Source organism: Mytilus trossulus, chromosome 14 (genome assembly GCF_036588685.1).
Source record: "Mytilus trossulus isolate FHL-02 chromosome 14, PNRI_Mtr1.1.1.hap1, whole genome shotgun sequence".
Lineage (NCBI taxonomy): Eukaryota > Metazoa > Mollusca > Bivalvia > Mytilida > Mytilidae > Mytilus > Mytilus trossulus.
Genome location: NC_086386.1, coordinates 48,527,457 through 48,549,194, shown reverse-complemented (window position 1 = coordinate 48,549,194; position 21,738 = coordinate 48,527,457). Strand labels below are relative to the sequence as shown.

At 31.6% G+C, this 21,738-nt stretch overlaps 2 protein-coding genes across 3 annotated transcripts in view; one reads left to right on the top strand and one right to left on the bottom strand.

Moving 5' to 3' along the window:
* Positions 1 to 21,738, top strand: part of LOC134697830 (zonadhesin-like) — a 103,743-nt gene that overhangs the window by 44,873 nt on the left and 37,132 nt on the right. The window contains exons 16-20 of the mRNA XM_063560117.1: positions 11,199 to 11,306; positions 11,748 to 11,849; positions 12,560 to 12,667; positions 13,364 to 13,465; positions 21,621 to 21,728. Of these exons, the coding sequence (XP_063416187.1) occupies positions 11,199 to 11,306; positions 11,748 to 11,849; positions 12,560 to 12,667; positions 13,364 to 13,465; positions 21,621 to 21,728 (528 nt within the window). The remainder of the gene's footprint in view (positions 1 to 11,198; positions 11,307 to 11,747; positions 11,850 to 12,559; positions 12,668 to 13,363; positions 13,466 to 21,620; positions 21,729 to 21,738) is intronic.
* LOC134696556 (uncharacterized) lies at positions 15,343 to 20,483 on the bottom strand. 2 transcript variants are annotated; one of them, XM_063558412.1, is made up of 5 exons: positions 20,394 to 20,483; positions 18,513 to 19,158; positions 17,466 to 17,597; positions 17,126 to 17,171; positions 15,343 to 16,353 (listed from the first exon to the last, which is right to left on the bottom strand). In XM_063558412.1, exons 2-5 carry the CDS (start codon positions 19,137 to 19,139, stop codon positions 15,557 to 15,559), a joined length of 1,602 nt encoding a protein of 533 aa, XP_063414482.1. In that variant the 5' UTR covers positions 19,140 to 19,158; positions 20,394 to 20,483; the 3' UTR covers positions 15,343 to 15,556. The 2 variants fall into 2 exon arrangements, with proteins under 2 accessions (XP_063414482.1, XP_063414483.1); XM_063558413.1 differs by lacking the exon at positions 20,394 to 20,483 and adding an exon at positions 19,999 to 20,114 and having other exon boundaries at positions 15,344 to 16,353.

The window sequence follows — 21,738 nt, the reverse complement described above, 5'->3', positions numbered from 1 at the left end:
TTGTTGCAAATAGTCCATTTGCCAATTACCAATTTGATTCTGTTATTACACACTTTTTAAGCAAATTACTTCCCTTTGTCAATCGTAGACTGGTTCCATACCGGAAAAAAATATTGGCTTTAGCCTGAATGCAAAGCATGATGAATTGAAAGAGATGTATCGGTGGTTAAACAATTTTTTCACGCAAATTAATTTCTGATGTCAATAGTATTTTGTTAAACAACAAATTAATGTTATTAAAAGATTTGAAACCCTTATAAATTACTCACATTACGCACAGATCATATATTTGCTCTTTCTGCTAGCTCTGCATTGTAAATAAAAATTAATGTCCCTTACAAGGGAGACAACTTTTTTAAGGGATCTCTAATTACAGGGTCATTTACGGAAATTGGCAAATAGCCTATTGAATGCCAATAAAATTCCATATAAGTTCATATAATCATATGCCGTCAGTTTGATCCTAATTAAAAACTACTATCTATTGATGCCAATAAATATAACATGGTACAGAATTGACTTTTAAATTGTGACCAATACTTGGGTCATTAAGATTGATAAATATATGACCTAAAAGCTGAAAATATAAAAAAAGTTGTACAGAAACTGCAGTCTGGTGAAAAATTAAATATCTCAAATTAGGGAAAACAATAAATGTAATGGAAATTTTGTGCCTCTACCAAGTCGAGGGTTCATTTCATTCTTAGATGGATCATATGTTCACAATCTATGTTGTCTGTTATGGTGTCCAATATTTTTTTGTAGTAGATATAATTCATTGGATGTATAGTTTAACTATATAATATAAACAAAATGAAGAACAGCAATTAAAGCATTATTTCCTTTTTTCACTGGGCAAGGCTCCATGTTGAAGGCCATACATTGACCTATAATGGTTTACTTATTTTTAAATTGTTATTTGGATGGAGAGTTGTCTCATTGGCACTCACACCACATCTTCCTATATCTATATACTGATTTTACGTGATGTATGGATGTCCATCTCCTATCTCTATAAAATATATTCTATAAAACAAATATGTAACATAATTACAAGTCTTCTGATGCAAGATAAAACATATCAAGGTCTGAAAATAGATGTGCTTCGGCAGGGTCATCAACATCATCATTATCATCATCATCATCATCATCATGATCATCATCTATCTCAACATCACTAATTTCATCTGATAACATATCAGAGAGAGAAATATCTAAGGTGTCCGACTTATCTGGCAGATTTACACAATTAATGCATTTACATCCAGGACCACAAAAACCATCCTTAGAATCAGACTTAGATTTTCTGCATTTGCAGCGATTAGTGGAACAACCTGTCTTACAAGAACATCCCTTTGTGTACCACTGAACTGTCTGCTCTACTTTCTGAAAATTTCCTTCAGTGTCCCATATACATTCAAGTAAATTATTACTTACCTTCCATCCAAAATCTGAAAGAGGGGAGAGCTGAAGGAAATTTTCAGAAGCTTGTGCCCAAAACTGAAATACCCAGCTTGATCTTAGCCAATGAAATTTCAATGCCTCAGAATTAGGCATGATTTCCTGTTCTGAAAGGACTCTTTCCCACATTTTTTCCCTAATTTGAGATATTAATAATACATGTTTATCATGAATATTTTGACCATGAAGACTGTCATATAAGGATTTCACAGAAGTCAGTGGCAAAAATGCAGTGGAATATTTAGAAAAATACACTGCTGATATCAATCTATAAAATGCAAACAGTGCACCTTCTGAATCAAAATCTAACAAACATGCAGTTTCTGTACCAGTGATAAATGTAGCATTCTTCCTAAATACATCAAAAAAGGTTTTCTTTCCAAAACCTTTAAAATATGAGACGTAGTCACAACCACTGTATATATACAGCAATTGTATACATGACTCAATATCTTGAATACCCTGAAAACAAATATCATTCTGTAAGGCTACAGAAAATTCATTCATATTAATAAAAAGTTTTTCATATGGGGAATCTTTTAACTGTACATACAGTGACTTATCACTGTTTTTTACAAGAGAGAGACCTATGAAATAAACATCAGTGTCTGGACTATAAATGATAACTGTTTGAGCAGTGGAATTAACTGCATGAAGCCACACTCTAGTGTCAGCCTCTTCATGGTCACCTGATGCTATCATGTATTCTATTGATGTATTAGAAATAGCAAGTCTAGCCTGATCTTTATACTGGTTATCAAATCCACCACCAGTTATGAATGAGCATTCAGAATTTAAAAATTTCTGATTTGCAAATGTAAGGAAGTGCTCTGAAATAAAATTTACTAGAAGCCTTTTCTGTTTACGGACTGACAGAAAGGATCTCCAGTTAGAGGGTAAATCAGTAGCAGGAGATAATTGATCAAATTCAACAGTTTGATCAGATATATCTCTTCTGGATCTTTCAATGTCTTTAGGACTGGTACCCTGTCTGTTTGGGTGATCAAATACCAAATGAACCTCAGTTGCCTTAAACTGAAAGTGGGGTCGTACAACCCACTTATCAAACAGAAACCGTGCATAATCTAAAAATGTTTTATGCACAGACAGGGGGATGGTGTTTATAATAAACATTCCATCTATTACATAGGCTATATCAGTATTAAGTGGGGGTGGGGGTAAACTTGAAATAAAGGATACTGGATACATCTTCTTAAATACAGAAGTAGCCCAAGATTTTTGACCTTTTTCTGGTATTCCATCTGCATCACATATTGCCCTGGGTAATTGCAGAAACTGGTCTAAATCTGAAACAGCTTTGTTCGAAAATTTGGAAAAAGCTATTTTTTTTCTCAGGCAGGAAATAACTGTCTTGTGATCTTTTATTTCCTTCTTCTGTTTAGTAACAGTGACCTTGGGAGCAGAAAATGTAATAAGGTTTCTTCTTCTTCTTGGGGGGGCTTTTTTAGAAGAAGAAGCTACCAAAAAACACTGTACATAATTTATAAGGTCGTCATGTCCATACCGTCTGTAATTCAATAGGCTGTCTGACTGTTCGTCTGTTGCATTAATGTCCAAAAAAATGTGGTGTAGAGTTTTTTTATCATCTGAAATAAATAATGTGGACTGCTCCAACTGAGAAAAGTATTCATTTATATTTCTCTCTTGTAATTGTACATATGGGACAGTCATTTCAGTATGATGGGGAGAATCTCTGTTAAACCCTAATTGGGTTTTTAAATTATCAAGTGTTTCTGCTCTGTATGGCAGATAATAGGTTAATGTTGCCAGTGAAGACTGGCTGAATGAATTTAAAGCATTCTTTGTTTTCAAATTAATTTGCATCTCATGAGCTTCATCAAGAGCTACAGAGAAATAATTTTCCCCAGAAATGGAAACTGAGAAACACCCTTTTTGAAAAAAGTCCAAAACATCAGGCGGGAAGTTTTGTAAATCTGCAAGGTGATAAGGTATCATCCTTAAATAGTTATGCTTGTCAAAGGCATGAAACAAGCAAGCCAATTGTTTCAAGCATGCATTTCTCAGTTCCCAGTTTCTGGTTCTAATAGCCATATAAAAACCAAGATAATTCAAAAAATCAGTATGAATAAAAGAATCCCAAAAAGAGAACGTGTCACTTTTGGAACTCTGGTCATATCTCCAATTTGTAAATTCTGATAGGAGATCATTTGAAAATGCAGAAAAAATCTCTATTTTCTGAGAACATATTTGGATCCACAAAGAATCAATATCACAATTATTTTTCTCATCAACAGAATTTATATTCATAGACGAAAAAATATCCTCTATTATGTGTTCAAAAGAGGTTTTACATTCTATGATTTTATCTGAAACTGAAAGAAAAGAACTAACCTGGTACCTCAACATAGCTTCCCATACTTGTAATAAAAATCTATGGGTAACAGCAAATTTAGTACAATCAGTTAAAATTCTGTATGTAGAGCCATGATGTAATTTGGATGCAAGTTGTTTCAGACCAGCATCCAAATACACCTTCATAAATATTGGCAATAGATTTTTGAGTATGTGCCAATCCCCTGGGTATGGAAGAACCCAGGACAAGTTTGCACCATACTCACTCTTTAACTTAATCAAATGGTCATAACTTTTGCCATCCCCTACTACAACAATATATTTGCACGATTTACCAATTTCAAATTTATCGTGCAAAATGTTAAGAACCTTTAAAACTGTTTCCTTTTTGTCGGCAGCATCATCTAGAACAGCAACAGAAGTAAAATCAGACTTCTCAGTTTTTTCTGACGGAATGGAAAGAAAAGTTTTAATTCCAGGTATCTGTATCTGTTTGTCATGTAACAAACATTTGGTAAACCCATACCTATGTACCAAGTCAGTGAATTCAGTAAAAGATGCAGCTTCTCTAGGTGTAACATCCAAAAATGAAGCAGTCAAGTTTTCAAATTGATTCCCCTGGCCCGATCGGGAGGGTCCAATTTTATCATCTGGATTTACAATAGACTGAATAAAGTCGCATGTTAGGGAACGATCTCTAGATAACGCTGTGCAAGTTGAAACTTTATCAACAATAGCAACAGCACTTGAAATTAAGTCTACCTCACATGAACTGCTTTTAATGTCTGAAGTAATAATATTAGCTTCAGATGAAATACCATTAACAAGCAAAGGAACAGCACTATCATCTAAATCAGTACCACAAGACTCAGAACTGCTGATACTAGTAAATAAAGAAGGACAAGGAGTTACTGCCTGTATGGTTGTTCCATGAAAACCACTCTTATCTTTACCTACACCAACAACAGAATAAGACTGATTTTTATCTAAGTTATCAAAACTAGCTACAACAAAACTGTTTGAAGTAAGAAACCTTTGCTGCTGTTCTAACTGCCTACATCTGTTGGTAATGTACCTTCTTAAGGAATCTTTTGACACTCCAAGACCTAGTCTAGCATTTATTGATAGAAATGTAGACGAGGCATTAGAGAACTTGTCACAAATATCAGTCACTAGAAGATGTAAAGGTTGTACACACTGAGCATTTTGACAATTAAATATACAGCTACACATATACAATCTTGGAAATGCTCTATTTACATTAAATGGGGTCTCAATATAATGATGATCCCATGATGCAACAGTTTTTACAAATTCTTTGTCCTCTTTGTCAGTTGCACTCAACCTATATAAAAAGTTCCACAGAACTGGGGGAATCTGATTTATTTCATGCTTAGCATCAAAAGCATGTATATCAGGCAAACATGAGTTTGCAGTCTTACCTGTGGTATATGATTTAACAAAAGACCTCAATATTTGTAGTGCTTCACTCAAAATTTCATGTTTTGGTGTAATTTTATTTTTCATAGCTATAATGGTAGAATTTTTTTCTATCAACTGTTCACTGATATCATTTTTCTCAGATGTAAGCTGGTTATTTTTAACAGTAAGACTATGTAAACAGTTTATAAAATTTATCCCGGTTCTATATATTAAACGTCCATCCTGTTTTCTTTTAGGCACAAAAACCTGCAAACACTTACTGAATCTAATTTTCAACATTTTAAAAATCCATTTATTGCTGTGCTGTAATTTTTTTAGATCAGTTTCAGATATAACATATTCAAATTTTGCTATATTAATATATAAATACTGTTTGAACTTTTCATATATATTTGGAAGCAACAAAGATTCTTCCTTCAAAAAGGATTCTAAAACAATATCTTTAATTTGCTCAAAAGTATAAAGATCAATATTTTCTTGGCTAACAGACTCGTCAAACTTAAATTTTTGAACTTGTTCACACATATATTGGGAAGTTTGATATTTCAAATCTTCCCCAGCATCAGACCTACAAAATGCATTGAAATTTTTGTAACATAGTGAACAGCAAAATATTTTTTCTTTAGTATCTACATCAGTGTCATGTTGTAATTCTAATGTTAAATATTTTGTGAAAATATCAACATTCTCTTTAACTATAGAAATAAACCTCTTACTGGAGGACTTTTCACATATGACACACTCAACATGCTGAGATATTTCTCTTTTAAAATTACTTAAAGCATTATAATGAATATGACATAAAATACCATTTACATTACATTTGTCTGAAAATTTATCTAAAAAGTTTATATCAAATTTTCTTTCTAGTAAATTTGGATCAATAGATGTTAAGTGATCACCTTTTTCTGAGCATAAATTAAAATTATGGAGAAAACATGTACTTTTACTTTCATTTGCTCCATCTACATTTGAACAAGGTTTTTTTGATGATGAAACTCCAATTTCATTTTCCTCAGTAACTTTTGCAAATGCACGTTTAAATTTCATTTCGCATGTTCTGCAAATACAAGCACTTTCAGAATAATTATACATTTGAACAATAAACTGAAAAAAATCATAATTATCAGTTTTTTTCTGGATAAGATGAATATACCTATCATTGTGACGTTCACAGTGAATGCAAGGTCCAGGCTCTCTTTCAGGATGTACCTTAAAACAGTTGGTCTTTTTAGACATATTTTTTAATTTGTCAAAATAATCTCAGTATTTAAAGGTTTAAGTTTGAGCGTTCCTGATGAAGGACTTGAGCATACCTGATGAAGGACCTACATAATTGTAAGCTTTTCTGACGAAAGACCCGAGCGTACCTAATGAAGGACCTACATAATTGTAAGCTTGTCTGATAAAGGACCTGAGCGTATCTAAAGAAGGACCTACAGTTGTAAGCGTTCCTGATGAAGGACCTAAATATAAACAAAAATTTTGCGTTTGCTACATGTGTATTCACATTTTATTTTATATTGGTACTAGATATTTTTAAAATTATACCAAGCCATATAAAAACCACAAATAAGCTATGTGACATATATGCTGAAAATGAATACACAACATTTTATATAAACGATGAAATAAGTCTTTTAAATACTGAAAAGGGTACTTGATTCTAAAATGTAATGCTAGAACATGATGTACCTAAAGAACTTTCTCATGTAGCCCTAAATTCATGTATATATGCAAGTATGGTAACTAAAATGCAAAAATTGCAAACATATTAACAAACAACACAAATAAAAAACAAAACAAAGAATACAATAAGGATGTCAATAATCTGGAAAACCTGAAATATGTTTAACTTATTTTATCAGAATGGACCAATATTTAACAAAATTGCAATGCTGTTGACAAACAATGGGCAGTTGTTTGGGTTCGGTTTCACATAACTATTTCAGTTTTTAAAAGAAAAAATCCTGTTTTAGCAAAGGTTGAACTTTTTTCTATGCAAGAAAACTAAACACTATCACCACACGACCTCAATGAATGTAGATGAAATTATGACGAAGCAAAAGTTTGTGTTGACAAAATTAAAATTCCATGCAGTGAATTACCATGTGGTCTATAAAAAGCTTGGGTTTTAGCTTCGAAAAGGGTCAATATCTCACTGTATACCGATCGGATCTATGGAAATGGTGTAAGGAATATTGTGCGAACCTTTCTACATTTGAATTAATAATTATGATAAAAAAATAATGGGATTTTGTGAGCTTAGAAACCTGCTTTTTATGAATGTCTGTTGAAAATGGCGCTGAATGATGCGCTTCCTTTTCAAAGCCTCAGTTGCAGTTCGACAAGGAGTGATGGGTAATTATGCAAATAATTGGGGACATCCATCATCATTGATGCTATTTTTGGTCATTTTATATTTAAATATAGATTAGGATGCAAATGTGTCAGTTATTTTCAGAAGGGGAAAACACCCGCCATATTTTTATCTTCCAAAACAACGTAGTCACTTGTCATTTTCAGAAGCTCGTTTCTTGTAAAATAAAATCTCCTAAGAAGAAAAAATAGCATGGTCACCTGTAAAACTTACCTATATAACTAATTGATGATGAAATGACACAAGTTTAATTGTCTTTAATGATAAATTTCTCGAAAAATCACACGTACACGATGTAAACAAATTGCCGCGATGGCGCGATACTGTCGCCCTCTATAAAAAATCGCGATTGTCGCCCTTTATATTTTGGACTTTACGTCATATGGAAGGAGGCGCAGAATCGATCCGTGGCTTTCCCACTGATTAGTGAGATAATTAGTGAGACCCCACATGCATGTAGTTTTCCTGATTTCAAGGGGTATCAGATTGAGTGATTCCCCGCTTCATTGATTAATTTGAAACTCATGGGATTCTTTCTATGTCTGTCTGCATATGGAGGGCTATTGTTGTTGCATAATTTTAAATCACATGCATAATTCAAATTAAAATAAATGTTTCATCTTAAAAATTACCTATAACACCCCTTCAGTACATGTTATCGTTTCGAGTTGTCTCCCTTTTCGAAGTATTCGTCAAGAAGAATTAACTCGTTAATGCCGATAAACGTCGTATTATATTAAGAACGATCTCAATGTAAACCGAGGAGTGAATACGGAAAGGAGTCATGCCCTCTGACCCAAAGGAACTTCAATAATTAAAGAGTAAGAAATGTGGTTCCTCCTAAACTGGTCCGCCGTTCTATATATAGCTTCGCACCGAAGGTCAGTGTAGCGATAAGTGAACACAACAGGGGTCCAGTTTAGGGTTCTTCCTAGAGTTACGGTGATAAGATACGGAAGCAAGTTAACTCGTACATCGGCATTGGAACCAAAAAAGTTAACTTGTACTACTGGGAAGTCGTAACATTCAGAAAAATATATAAAAAATATGATGTTTTATGGGTTTCTGTTTGTAATAATAATAGACTAATAACTAATTTAACTAATAATAGAAATAAAGTTGAATTACTTGAATTTTACACAGGAGTTAAAAGAAAACTTAGACAAAAATAAAGAATGTTTTAAAGCATTAATGACTATAAGACTAAAGACATTAATGTTTTAACTGATCTTTCAAACTAGAACATAGGCGGATCCAGCCCCCCTTTTTTTGTGGAAAAAATTTGGTTGATTATAAAGGGAATCATTGAAGCATGACTGGAGCGGGCCCCCTCTTAGGTCAGTCAGCGGGCTCCCCCTTAAGAAAAGTTCTGGATCCGCCACTGTAGAACTTAATCCAGAGGAAAGTTAAAACATTGCTTTAACTGTACCTTATTAAAATTGAACATGTTGAATATGTATATATCCAATTTAAGTTAATTAAAGCTGTAATCCATGATCACAAATTGAATGCTATGTTTACAATTGTGGAAAGGCATGTGCTTTTTTTGCGGTGAAAATGCGGACCCCCTTAATAGGAATCAGTTAAATTTCATTGTTACATGATTTATTTATAGACAGTAAAAATAATTTTGGCAATCATTTTGACTAACTGCTAAGATTTAATTATTCATGAAAAATTTTCTTCAGGTGAAACTGTATATACCTTAATTATCTACATCTGCCACAGTATTTTCTATCCAATATTCAAGGAACATAAGCTACAAATTGGTCATTGTACTTTCAAATTATATACATTTTACAGACTTAAGAGGTATTGGGTCAAAGTAACGTATATCATGTATATTCATCATTTAATACCATTTGAATGCATTTAAATAAGTTGGTATGAGTTAGCAATGGTACGAGTTTGCATTGGTACAAGTTTTTTTTTAGTGGTACAAGTTTACAATGGTACAGGATAACTTTAATTCGATAAAACACAATAAGTACATGGCTCATACACTTGTAACGGGGATTGGCTATTCTTTAAGTTGAGTGACTATACAGATTGTTACATTTTGCATGTGCAGTTGAATTAGTTTAGAGAATAATACTATCCAGCTGTACCAGGGTTACTGGCCAAAAATGCTTGAGACTCACGCATGTTCATGCTTTTTTTGCAACAGTATTCTTGGATCTATTTTTTTCCTCTTTGATCTCTCAATTTTGGCCAAATCTCATGCATTTGTTTAATGAAAATTTGGCAGAACTGCTATACATGTGTCAATGAAAACTATGGCAATCGTATCCCTCAGAGCATTCTGCTCTTTGATTTTACAATTGATTCATTATATTTTTTCAATCTTTAATTCAGATTCTAGGATTTCAATAGCAAAGTTTGATATCATGGTTACTTTATACCAAAATGTAGAGTAAATAAAATATAAATAGTGAGTTAAGCCAGTTAATTTGGTTCTATATCTCTGATGCTTTGGACAGAATTCTGAATTAAAGGCATATAACCATACAGTTAATAAGAAAATGACTTTCCTAAAGTATAAACATCCCATTTTCATATAGACCAACAACTTTTCATATACATAGAAAAAAGGAAAATATATAATATAAAAAAGTAAACCAACTTTTCATATGTAATTTACCCTTTACACAAAAACATTTGTAAGGGTTCCACAGAACCTGGTGTCCTGCCTACTTTTGCTGTAAATCACAGGCTCAACAAAAATGAGGAAAAAAATCAATAAAAATATTCCTCTTGATACTTTCTCTTGATTGTAAGAAGCTTCTGTCCAAGTTTGGTAAAAATCCAGGATAGTTTTTGAATCTAATAAATGTTTTAAAAACTTTAACTGCAGACTGTATGTAATTTTAACTGGAAGAAAATCTAAGTCTATTTAAAAGTAAAATACAGAAAAAATGGATTTATTTTTTTTAAAAATTTACTTCTGGATACTTTCTTTTGGTACAAACCCAGGATAGTTTAAGAAAGTTATTACAATTTTAAAAACTTTAACCACAGATCAGGGAATGTAATGTTTCCCCGCAAAAAAACTAAGTCCATTTATAAGTAAAATACAGAAAAAATGAAATTTTATTTTTACAAAATTTACTTCTGGATACTATCTTATGATCATAAACAAACTTCTTTCCAAGCTTGGTAGAAATCCAGTATAGTTTAAGAAAGTTATTAAAATTTCAAAAACTTTAACCACAGAGTGAATATTTGTGGATGCCGACGCCAGCGACGCCGGCAAAATGTAGGATCGCTTAGTCTCGCTTTTTTTACTAAGGTCGAAGGCTAGACAAAAATGAATTAGTTATACAGTGAATACCAAAGTTCAAAGTTTATATCAGTACAATATATATATTGCACTTAAATATAACTATCCTTTTTAATGAGATGTGTTTCATATATATGGATAAAAAAAAGTCTTATTAAAATGTAAAATTTTTAGCTACAGATTCATAAATGAAAATGTTCTTTTACATTTGAAATTTATTTTTGTTTTGTTTTTAGGAGGGGAGATAACTATCTCTTTATTGATTTTGGAGTGTTAATTATTTCATTTTTTTTTTTATAGCTGTGGATGTATGTAATGGTAAACACTGTGCACCTAAAGCCATCTGTATGAACTACCAATGTACATGTAGACCTGGGTACTTTGGAGATGGATATGTCAAATGTGATTGTAAGTTTTGAAGAGTAGCTAGGTTTAATATGTTATATTGGAACATACATTTTGTTCTGTTTATTTGTTACTTATTATTTGTGTAACTTTATTTGTCATTATTTTTTCTATAGATTTTGAATTAACAGCTGAAGCTTTATAATTTTATTTACCTTTTTATATATATTTTTTTTTTATCAAATGGAGATTAATTCCTCTTGCTGAGAAAAACAACCCTCAAAAACCTATTTGAATTTGAGGTTACTGTGTCAAAGGTCAAAGTCTCAACAGCTAAACTATTTCCCCAAGTTTCTATATAAATCTCCAATTGTAAACAATTTTTAAAGACAAATAAGTATGGCATTGAAGTAACATTTAAAATAATCAACAACAAAACCTTACCTTTTCTTTAAGTTATTTAAATAGTAGTTTAAGAATGAATTATTTCTTCACTCTTTTAAGCACTATGTAATGGTAGAAAGTGTGAAGAGAATGCATACTGTTATAAAGACACGTGCCAGTGTAATGATGGATTTCATGGAAATGGGTACATTAAATGTGAAAGTAAGTCTTGTCAATCTTCCTTTTGAACATTGTTTTAGAATTGAATAAAACCAAAATATTTTCATGCTGAGTGATTTTTTCTCTATATTTTTTTTTAGAACTACAGGAAATATTGACATGTTATTTTAGCCATAAGCAGCCAAACACAACAACAAAAAAATCACAACTGGGATGAAAAGAGTTGAACCAGATTTACTTTAGCCGTTGAAATATTGTATTTTCATAATGGTTTGACACTTCTGAATGTTGTGAATAGTTTTGAAATGCAAAAACTATTGAGCAAGCTTGAAAATATAATTGATATCACTAATGACTCTCACAAATAGATGTTGGACCAATTTTAGGGCTGGTAAATTTTCCAAATAATTTTCCCAATAACAATTCTGCTAGTCTTTATACCTCTTTCTGTTGCATTTCTGATGTAGTAAATAGTATTTGATGCCTTTAGCAGTCCAATCATATCACATCTCCTTATTTTCATATTTATTATAAAACTCTAATCGATATTTTGGTCTAGTACACTGGTGGTTTTTTGTCCTATCAACATTATATGCATAGGAGCAGATTACTACCTAAAAGTTCAAGATCTGTCTGCAAGTCTGGATTTTAATGTGGGGTCTGAAAAGGTGCATGTCATCAACTTTTACAACTTAAATTGATATAAATAGATAAACCAATTTTTTCATTAAACTATCATTTTGATTTTCCAGCTAAAGATTTATGTGGCGGAAAACAGTGTGCACCAAATGCCAAGTGTATTAATTACCACTGTGTATGTAAGGATGGCTATGTTGGAAGTGGTTACATAGAATGTGAAGGTTTGTATGTTGTCTTATTTTTATACCTATATGCATTTGAAATGTTGATGAACAAAATCATAAATTTTGTTACTTTAGATCTACAGAATTATTCTTCAACCTGGAAATGTCATTTTGGTGAAAGTTAAAATGCATCATGGTGAAATAGCCAGTGTTTTTAATCAACTGAATCATTAATTTATTAATAAATGAAGCAGCAAATGTGATTTTTGTACATGTATATGTACCACACTAGAAAAAAGCTGACGTGTAGTTGTTAGCATATTAATGGACTACTAACACAAAGGTTCCTGGTTAAGGAACTGAATTTTTGGCTCTCTCTTGACACCATTCGGAGTATGGTCTTGAGAAATGATGATAGTACGTCGGAAGGGGACAATAAATGGCTGACCCCTGTTAAGAGAGAGCCATATCTGTTGCACGTAAAAGAAACCCTTGTAGATTTTGAAAAGAGCAGGCTAATGCCGCTACAAAGCAGCACTCGCACCTGCGAAGTAGAAAGGGATTAATATAAGTTGCCATAAATATTAACTTGTTTCCCAATCCACTATAAACAAATATATGTTTAAACTAAACTAGACTTATTGAAATTCATCTTGGTGAAAAAGCCAGGGTTTCATTTGACTATATTCTTAACTTATTAATGTATGAAATACACCAGTTTATATTTCTTCAGATTTTCTTTCAATCTTTCAGAACTCTGTAACAACAGAAAATGTGCTAAGTATGCTGTGTGTGTACATGGACAGTGTCAGTGTAGAGATGGTTTCCATGGGAACCCACTGACAAGGTGTACACGTAAGTAAAGTCTGTAAATTTCATTGTTTCATCAAAAAATAAAAAAAACAAGAGCAAGCCTCTTGATTTCATTGAAAATTTTATTTCAAAGAACACTGAACAATTAACATAACCCATACAATTTAAAGAAATCATATAGATATTCATGTTTCTAATATTATGTTTTACTATCAAAAACAAAAAGAAATATCATACAAACATCACCCTTCTTATTTTAACTTTGTATGTTAATTTTAAAAAGATACAATTTTCAATTCAAAACTTTTTTAAATTCTCAACTTGAGTAGTTATAATTTATAGTCAATACAATTTTTTCTCAATAAAATTCTCAATAAAATTCTGTTAGACAATAAAGATGCATATCAGTTCCACAACAACACTCCATAAGACTGCAATTTTAATAGAATTATGGTTGACTGCTATACAGGCGTTTTAAGGTGGTACCTTACACCACAGGGAGATAACTCTGTAAAGGGAATTTTAAGCTTCTCAATGATCAAAATTGGTGTTTGTCAAATTGCTATATAACCAGTGTAATTTTTCTGACAAAACCGTTGGTTCAAATTTTTTCAAATTTTGATATTTTTGTTAAAGTGTCAAAGTAGATACTTTGAAAATTAAACGAGCCAAGTTAATTTTAGTGAAAGTGTTGGGTACCATCTTTTAAAGACATACATACAGAAATTAAGAACAGACAAACAAAGATTGGTACATCAAATTTGACATCTTCTTTGATGTAAGGGTAAATCTCCTGATTGGTAACCAAGTTCAATTTCATTCATAACTTCAAAGATGGTGTAAAAATGTGACAACTACTGCTTAATTAGATCTCTGTCCATTCTGATTTTACTATTGTCATTAACTTTAAGAAAACTTGATACAAAATAATATTTATGTGCGCACAGGAAATAAGATTTATTTTTAAAGCATGCTGTTAAATTTAAAAAAATCACCATGTTTTTCAGAAAATGAAAATTTGGATAAACATTATTTCTTAAACAGATCCATTGAAATACAGTTCAACATTTTTTTTTTTACTATAAAATGTTATTAAACTCACAATTACATTTATATTTATTTGTAATACATTTTACATATATATAAATATTTATTAAACATACAAATGCTTGTAAAAATTCACATGTTAAATAAAAAAAAAAAGGAAATCTCCATTAGATTATGTCATTTGACTAAACCTGTTGGTTCAGATAAGTTAGATTTTAAAACATTAAAGTAGTTCTGTTTGAATTTTTCAATAACCATTTGGACATAGTGCCACAGATAGAATTATTTTGATTTACTCAAAAGGAAAATATAAAAAAGAAGATGTGGTATGATTGCCCATGAAACCAACTCTCCACAAGAGACCAAAATGAAACAGACATTAACAAATATAGGTCACCGTATGGCCTTCAACAATGAGCAAAGCCCATACCGCATAGTCAGCTTTAAAAGGCCCCGATAAGACAATGTAAAACAATTCAAACGAGAAAACAAACGGCCTTATTTTTATAAAAAAAAAAGAATATTATACATGTTATACAGATAAGCAGATTATTGTCAAAATATAATTTAGTAACTTGTTAAATTCCTAGAAGTACATTTTTAAGTATAAACATATTTTTATATATAGAAGCTAATACATGTAATATGGACTTTGCTAATATGTGTAGCTAATTTTTTTTGTCTCTTGAATTTCATAATTTTCAGCATTTGTTCAGAAAAGTATAATGGAAAAAAAAACAGTTTAGCAAAAATACTTCATATTCTTATTTTTTTATATATATATATATAATGAAAAATTGGTCCTCATCTCGATTTGGAGTACAGAACCAATAATCAAAATATAGAATTTGAAAATTGTTGAATGAACAATTTGTAATTTAATGCAAATCAAAACAGTACAACACTGGTCTTCTAATATTTTGAAATTGTTTGTTTTATCGAACCCTTCCTTTAACATGTTTAAGGAAATAAATATAACTTCTAAAAAAAATTCTTTTATATACTGTCTAATTATCAAAAATGTTTAACAATAATTCCTTTACAATAAGTTCAAGAATACAATGCAAAAATAAAGGAACAAAGAATTTACATCTGGTTGAAAATGTGCACAAATCCAGTTGGTTCATTAAAGGTTATAAGTTTCTTTTGTTTTTGATTGTATCTGGGATCGTTTAGACCTTTCATTGATGTCAGTTCCTCCGTGGTAACAGTCGTATACCACTCTCCGTCAGACGACACATGTTGTATTGTTCCATCACGACAGGATACATAAAGACTACCATCTTGTAGTGTAAATACACTCGTAGCCGAAGATTGTAACGCAGTCGTGAAGATTTCATGACCAGCTGTTGTGTAACAGTTTAGAATATTTTCGTTTGAAGTTTCATTGTAGAATATTCTGTCACCACAAGCATGTACTGTGACGGGTTGACACTCTATTGGAAGTTTCTGTGGAGTTTTTCCAGTGTCAGGGTCAGTAGTCCATAGTCCTTGATCTCCACCAATCAGAAGCTTGTTCTCTATTGTTGTGACGGAACTCATATGATGCATGTCAGGTACTGTTATCGTTCTCAATAATTGTCTAGCATTTATGTCATAAGTATAAACTACAAGTGGCATTTCCATGAATATAACTGCTACTGTTGAGTCATTGACGGCTGTTATTTTCACTGGTTGTCCCAAGCACTGTATTATCTCTGGTTGGGATCCATCTGCATTACAAATCAATAGTTTTTTAGTGTTCCACAAGCAGATGACAAGTTTTCCATCATCCATGATCACTGCATCAGATATATCATCTGTGTGTTCTTCATTGAGTATTTTTGTTAGGTCAAGTTCACTATGTTGACAGAATATATCTTGTCCTAGCTGATACTGTTTTCCTGTTTAAAAAGAGAATTGCAGAGAAATAAGTATCCCTTGAGTTTGTGATTTATTTTAGCAGATCTTAACTGACATTTATGTACTTGTTAAATCATGCCCTTGTTTTAATAATCTGTACATTTTTTTCTGTGTTGTGTGTCTGTTTGTTAATGTTTTTGGTGAATGAAGTTGTTGTCACTTGTTTTTTACCAGATTTCCTTGTTCACTGAACATGGAAACATGACCATGAAAGTGTGGACATGGTGTCATATGAAAACATATTCTTGTACATGGGTTTGATCTTAGTTGCATCAATTTTCAATTGGTATCAGCATTGTTAAGTCTCCACTATAAGAAATTGAAAGGAGGAAAACTAATTTACCCAGAATTGTTCACACATTGTATGAAACTCAGCTGAACTAGGACAGACCTTAGTTATTGTTTGACAAAGTGTTATGATATGTGGCATGTAGGTGTATCACCATAGATGACAAAGTGTTATGATATGTGGCATGTAGGTATATCACCATAGATAACAAAGTGTTATGATATGTGGCATGTAGGTGTATCACCATAGATGACAAAGTGTTATGATATGTGGCATGTAGGTGTATCACCATAGATAACAAAGTGTTATGATATGTGGCATGTAGGTGTATCACCATAGATAACAAAGTGTTATGATATGTGGCATGTAGGTGTATCACCATAGAACAAATGTCTTGTATCATCAAAACTCTAATATCAGAACTTGACAAACATTTTAAAATATTCCCAGTTAATCATACTTACTTAAAGAGCTATCTGTGTGAGACTGACATCGAACACCTCCAAGTGCCTGAAATTATTATACAAAAATGTTATGTCAAAAGTGTCAATGCAAGAATTACACATAGCCAATATTGGTAATTATTTGTAATAACCTGTGTGTAGTGTTATATTCCTGACCACATTCATATATATACAATGTATATGTTATTTATTTAAAAAAGTTTGATTCTAGAAAAAATATTGTGCCATATATATACATGGTAGCTGAGGATTTTTTTTCCAAATATATTAATACATTATACATATCCCTATTTACATTTATGTGTCTTATATATATATAGAACTATAAGTAATTTAGTACCTTATTTGGCTCATTAGTAGTAGATGTAGAAGATCTCAATCTTGTGTCCATTGAGACTATCAGATTTCTTAATTCAAGCAAAGTGGAACACAAATCTTGAATTGGACATCTCTCTGGTTCTCTGTTGTCAACCTAATGAAATATCAAATTAGAATTAAAAATGTGGAAGAATTGAATTAATTGATTATTAAAATTCATAGTACTGTTGTTATTATTGTTGATAATGTGGATTAGTGTAGTAGAAAGGATATTTTTTCAAGAAGAAGAAAAAGCAACATCAAGCATTCATTTGTATTAATTTACGTTTTTTGATTGAGTTACGTCTGCCAATTGATATTTTATCGTGTGTTTTTCTAGGTTGTGATGTTATGCTATTGTTTCAGAAAAAGGGAGAAGGTTTGGATCCATTTAAACCTTTAATCCTGCTGCAAATGTTTGTACCTGTCCTAAGTCAGGAATCTGATGTACAGTAGTTGTCGTTTGTTTATGTAATATCTACGTGTTTCTCGTTTCTCGTTTTTTTTAAATTTATGTAGATGAGACCGTTGGTTTTCCTGTTTGAATGGTTTTACACTAGTAATTTTGGGGCCCTTTATAGCTTGTTGTTCGGTGTGAGCCAAGGCTCCGTGTTGAAGGCTGTTCATTGACCTATAATGGTTTACTTTTTTTTTTTTTTTTAAATTGTTATTTGGATGGAGAGTTGTCTCATCATTCTCATTGGCACTCACACCACATCTTCCTATATCTGTATATGGCATAGATGGATTTCAGCTATTCTTTTTACAGGTTTTTGGTCCCTCTTGGTCATGTTGGTCAAACCATAATATGGTTGAACAGAAACCTGTTCAGGTTGCTTTAAAGTGACTTGTTGACCTGCAGCAATGTTTAAGCTAGACTTAGTGATATTTGGAGGTACCCTGGTGGAACCCCTATCTGGACCATGAGTTAATAGTTCTTGTTTATTTTTGATTCTTTGTCAATTATTTTAATGGAGATTGGTATGGTCAATTTGCTATCCAATATTTTTGGTTATATAATATTACATACCTCATTAGGTTTGATAATGCCCAGTAGGATCTTGCAGTATCTCACTCTAAGACGGTCATCCAGGGGTCTCTCCTGTATCTGCATCAGTTCATCTTGTTTGCTGGGGTCAAGATGTAGGACGTCATCCTGTAAATCGTCCCACAATGCATCAAACTCTTCCTTATCCATGGAGCCACATGTATTATGACATAAATAATCACTCTTAAATTGTCTGAGGGAACTGATGGCATTTTTGTCCTTTCCGAGAGCAAAACAGTTCAACAAGATCAGGCCAGCCAATGATATGTCTAGTTCTTCTAGTTGGACAGAATTAGCCGTGTATTGACAATGACAGCTGTGATTACTACCTATATCTTTCTTTGGCGTGTATAGAAGATCCCACTCGTCATAGACCAGTGGCAGTTCATCATGGTTTGAACAAGACTTTTTGTCGACACAGCACCATACATTTCTATGTCGTAGGTGAAATAAGATATGTATCACAGATTCACTGTTGAGGAAAGCCTGAAATGTAGGAAAGCCTCTTTTCTTGTACTCTTTTTCCACTCGCTGGTGGAACATAGGTGTGACTATCTCTAATATTACTGATCCAACAATAAAATAGCGTCTCTTATCTTCTCGATCCATGATGTGATTATAAATAATGCTGAAGTGTAGAGAGAACATTATTATTATTACAAATTTGGAGAGCTTACAATTTATCTTCTACTTTCTCTTTTAAATATTGATTTGGAATACACCTCTGTTCTTTTGGGTTCCAAAATCAAAAGTGTATTGGAAAGGAGTAATTTTTAAAGGTATAAAGAAAATGATGAAGATATATACATGTAGAGCATGTTGGGTAAATGGTGGTACACAATCCAATTATCAGTACCAACTGAAATAATTCATTAAAACAATTGATTTGAAAATGTTTTTGTATATATCATTTATATTTGATAGGAATAATTAGAAATAATAAGATAATATATACATTTTATTAATATTATTATAAGTTCTTATTTCTAGTTAAATTGCTTTTCAGAGCTTTTTTGTCCACAATGATTTGGATCAGCCTTTGTACAAGTCATTCCAAATTTATTTTAAATTTAGAAAGAACAGAGCACAATATAAAGGCAAAACAGAGATTTAAAGATTTTAATGGATACAACAATTTTGTCTTTATATTTGATATTGGAAGATCAAAGTAAAAGTAAGAAAAAGGTGGCCAGCTTCCAACTATTTAATAAATTATGGAAACATTGTTTCCAGGACTTGCTTACACATCATTGCAGGACATAGAATGGGGTCATATTTGTTTGATTTGTATCTTCATGTACTGACTTTTGAATTCATAAATGAAAGGGAGTAAAGTTCTAACTATGAAATTTTCAAAATGAAAGTTAATTTATAATTTTGCCTGGAATAGTTAAATACAGAAAATTTACTTCTTTTTTCTTACAAATAATGATACTAAGTTATGATTTTCATTAGACAATCTTCTTACCTGCTAAAATTATGCTCATATGAACAGATTTCGACTTTTCCAGATAAAACTGATGACTAAGAATTTGGGAGTTCCCTACAAACCTGGGAAGTTTTTGTTCTATTTAAAGAAACAAGTCACATGATTATTTGGGATTTGATATAATAAGGAAGATATACTGCTACCTAAACAATACAACATAATGTTAGATATTTTTATCCAATAAAATAAAAGTTAATATAAGATGATGCAAACCTTTTGTAAATAAAACTTCATAGAATTTAAAAATAAAACAATTCAATATCCAAGACTGAATTTTTCTGCTACAACTAGAAATTAAACAACATTACAAGACTGAAGAGTTGTAACATAATGAACAGTTATTAGTTTAAGCAATTGCAGTAAATTCCACTTACTTGGTTGGTACTACTACACATATAGTATTTTAGATTAGGTAAGAATAACTTTCAGATTTCTAAGGGGAATCACATTGACTATTTGTGAACAGTAAAATAGGAAATTACCTATGCTATTTTTAGTAACAAAATTTTATGGGTTAAAATTGACTTGATTAGGATATCTGCACATGCTTGATATTGATCAGTGACAAATTTACAAAAAATATGCAGGTATCTTATATATAGTGGAGATTTGTTAATTTAGAATAATACAGATGAGTACAATTTAGATGAAAAGATATTTTCATCTCCCATAAATCAAAAGTAGCATGAGGAATACATAAATTTGCCTCCTTCAGTGTGTATTTTTTATGAACTCATTTCAGGTACAACAAAAGGTCATGACAAGAAATTTTAAGCTCATATTTATAGTCCATGTCACAAGATATCCTTAAGAAAAAAGGTTATTACCCAGCCATCCAATCTTAAACACGATCCTATATATACATGACTGCACACTAAAAAGAGGAATTGTAACCTATTGTCATCTAACTTGTATTATAGTTGTTTCCACATGGAAATGTTGGACACTTTATACATGATATTTAATAATTGATTGCTGTATAGTTTGTGTTTTGACATACTCGTACTGATTTCATTTATAATCTAAAAATTCAAATTTATACAAGTATTGGGAAAACTGAGATAGGTAGATCAATTTATAAACACTCAGATAATATAAGTGGTTACCATTGCTTCATTTTTCACAAACAATTCTCAGCTGCTATTTATATTGAGCTGAAAATGGACAAATATTTAAATACATTTGACAAGTTTTTGTTTTCCTTTGATGAAGTGGCAAAGGCAAGGGGCTTTCTGTTGGGCTTTCTGAACCATGTATTATATACATCTTATCACTATTAGCCTACTCGGCCAGCCGACCCGGCTGCTTGACCTTTTGACGCATACAACAATCACTTTTCCATTATGGCATCAGATATTTTGTTTTATGACGTCAAAATTTTAAGGGAACCTGTGTGATATCCAGTAATGGCGGACAAATAGCGATAAGGTGTATTGTGATAAGGTCTGTTATATTTGGTATCCTGCTTGTAGTTTTATTAGCTTTGGCAAAAAATATATGTCAATTATTTAAATCAGATTACTAATTTTCTTGATATTAATTAAAAGATATTTATACATTTTCATGGATATAAAAGGGCATTTAATTAATTTTCATTTTAGCTATTGAATATTGTGATGGCAGACAGTGTGCATTAAACGCAAAGTGTAATAACTTCCAGTGTGTATGTGATTATGGTTACTATGGCAATGGATATTATGTGTGTACACGTAAGTATTC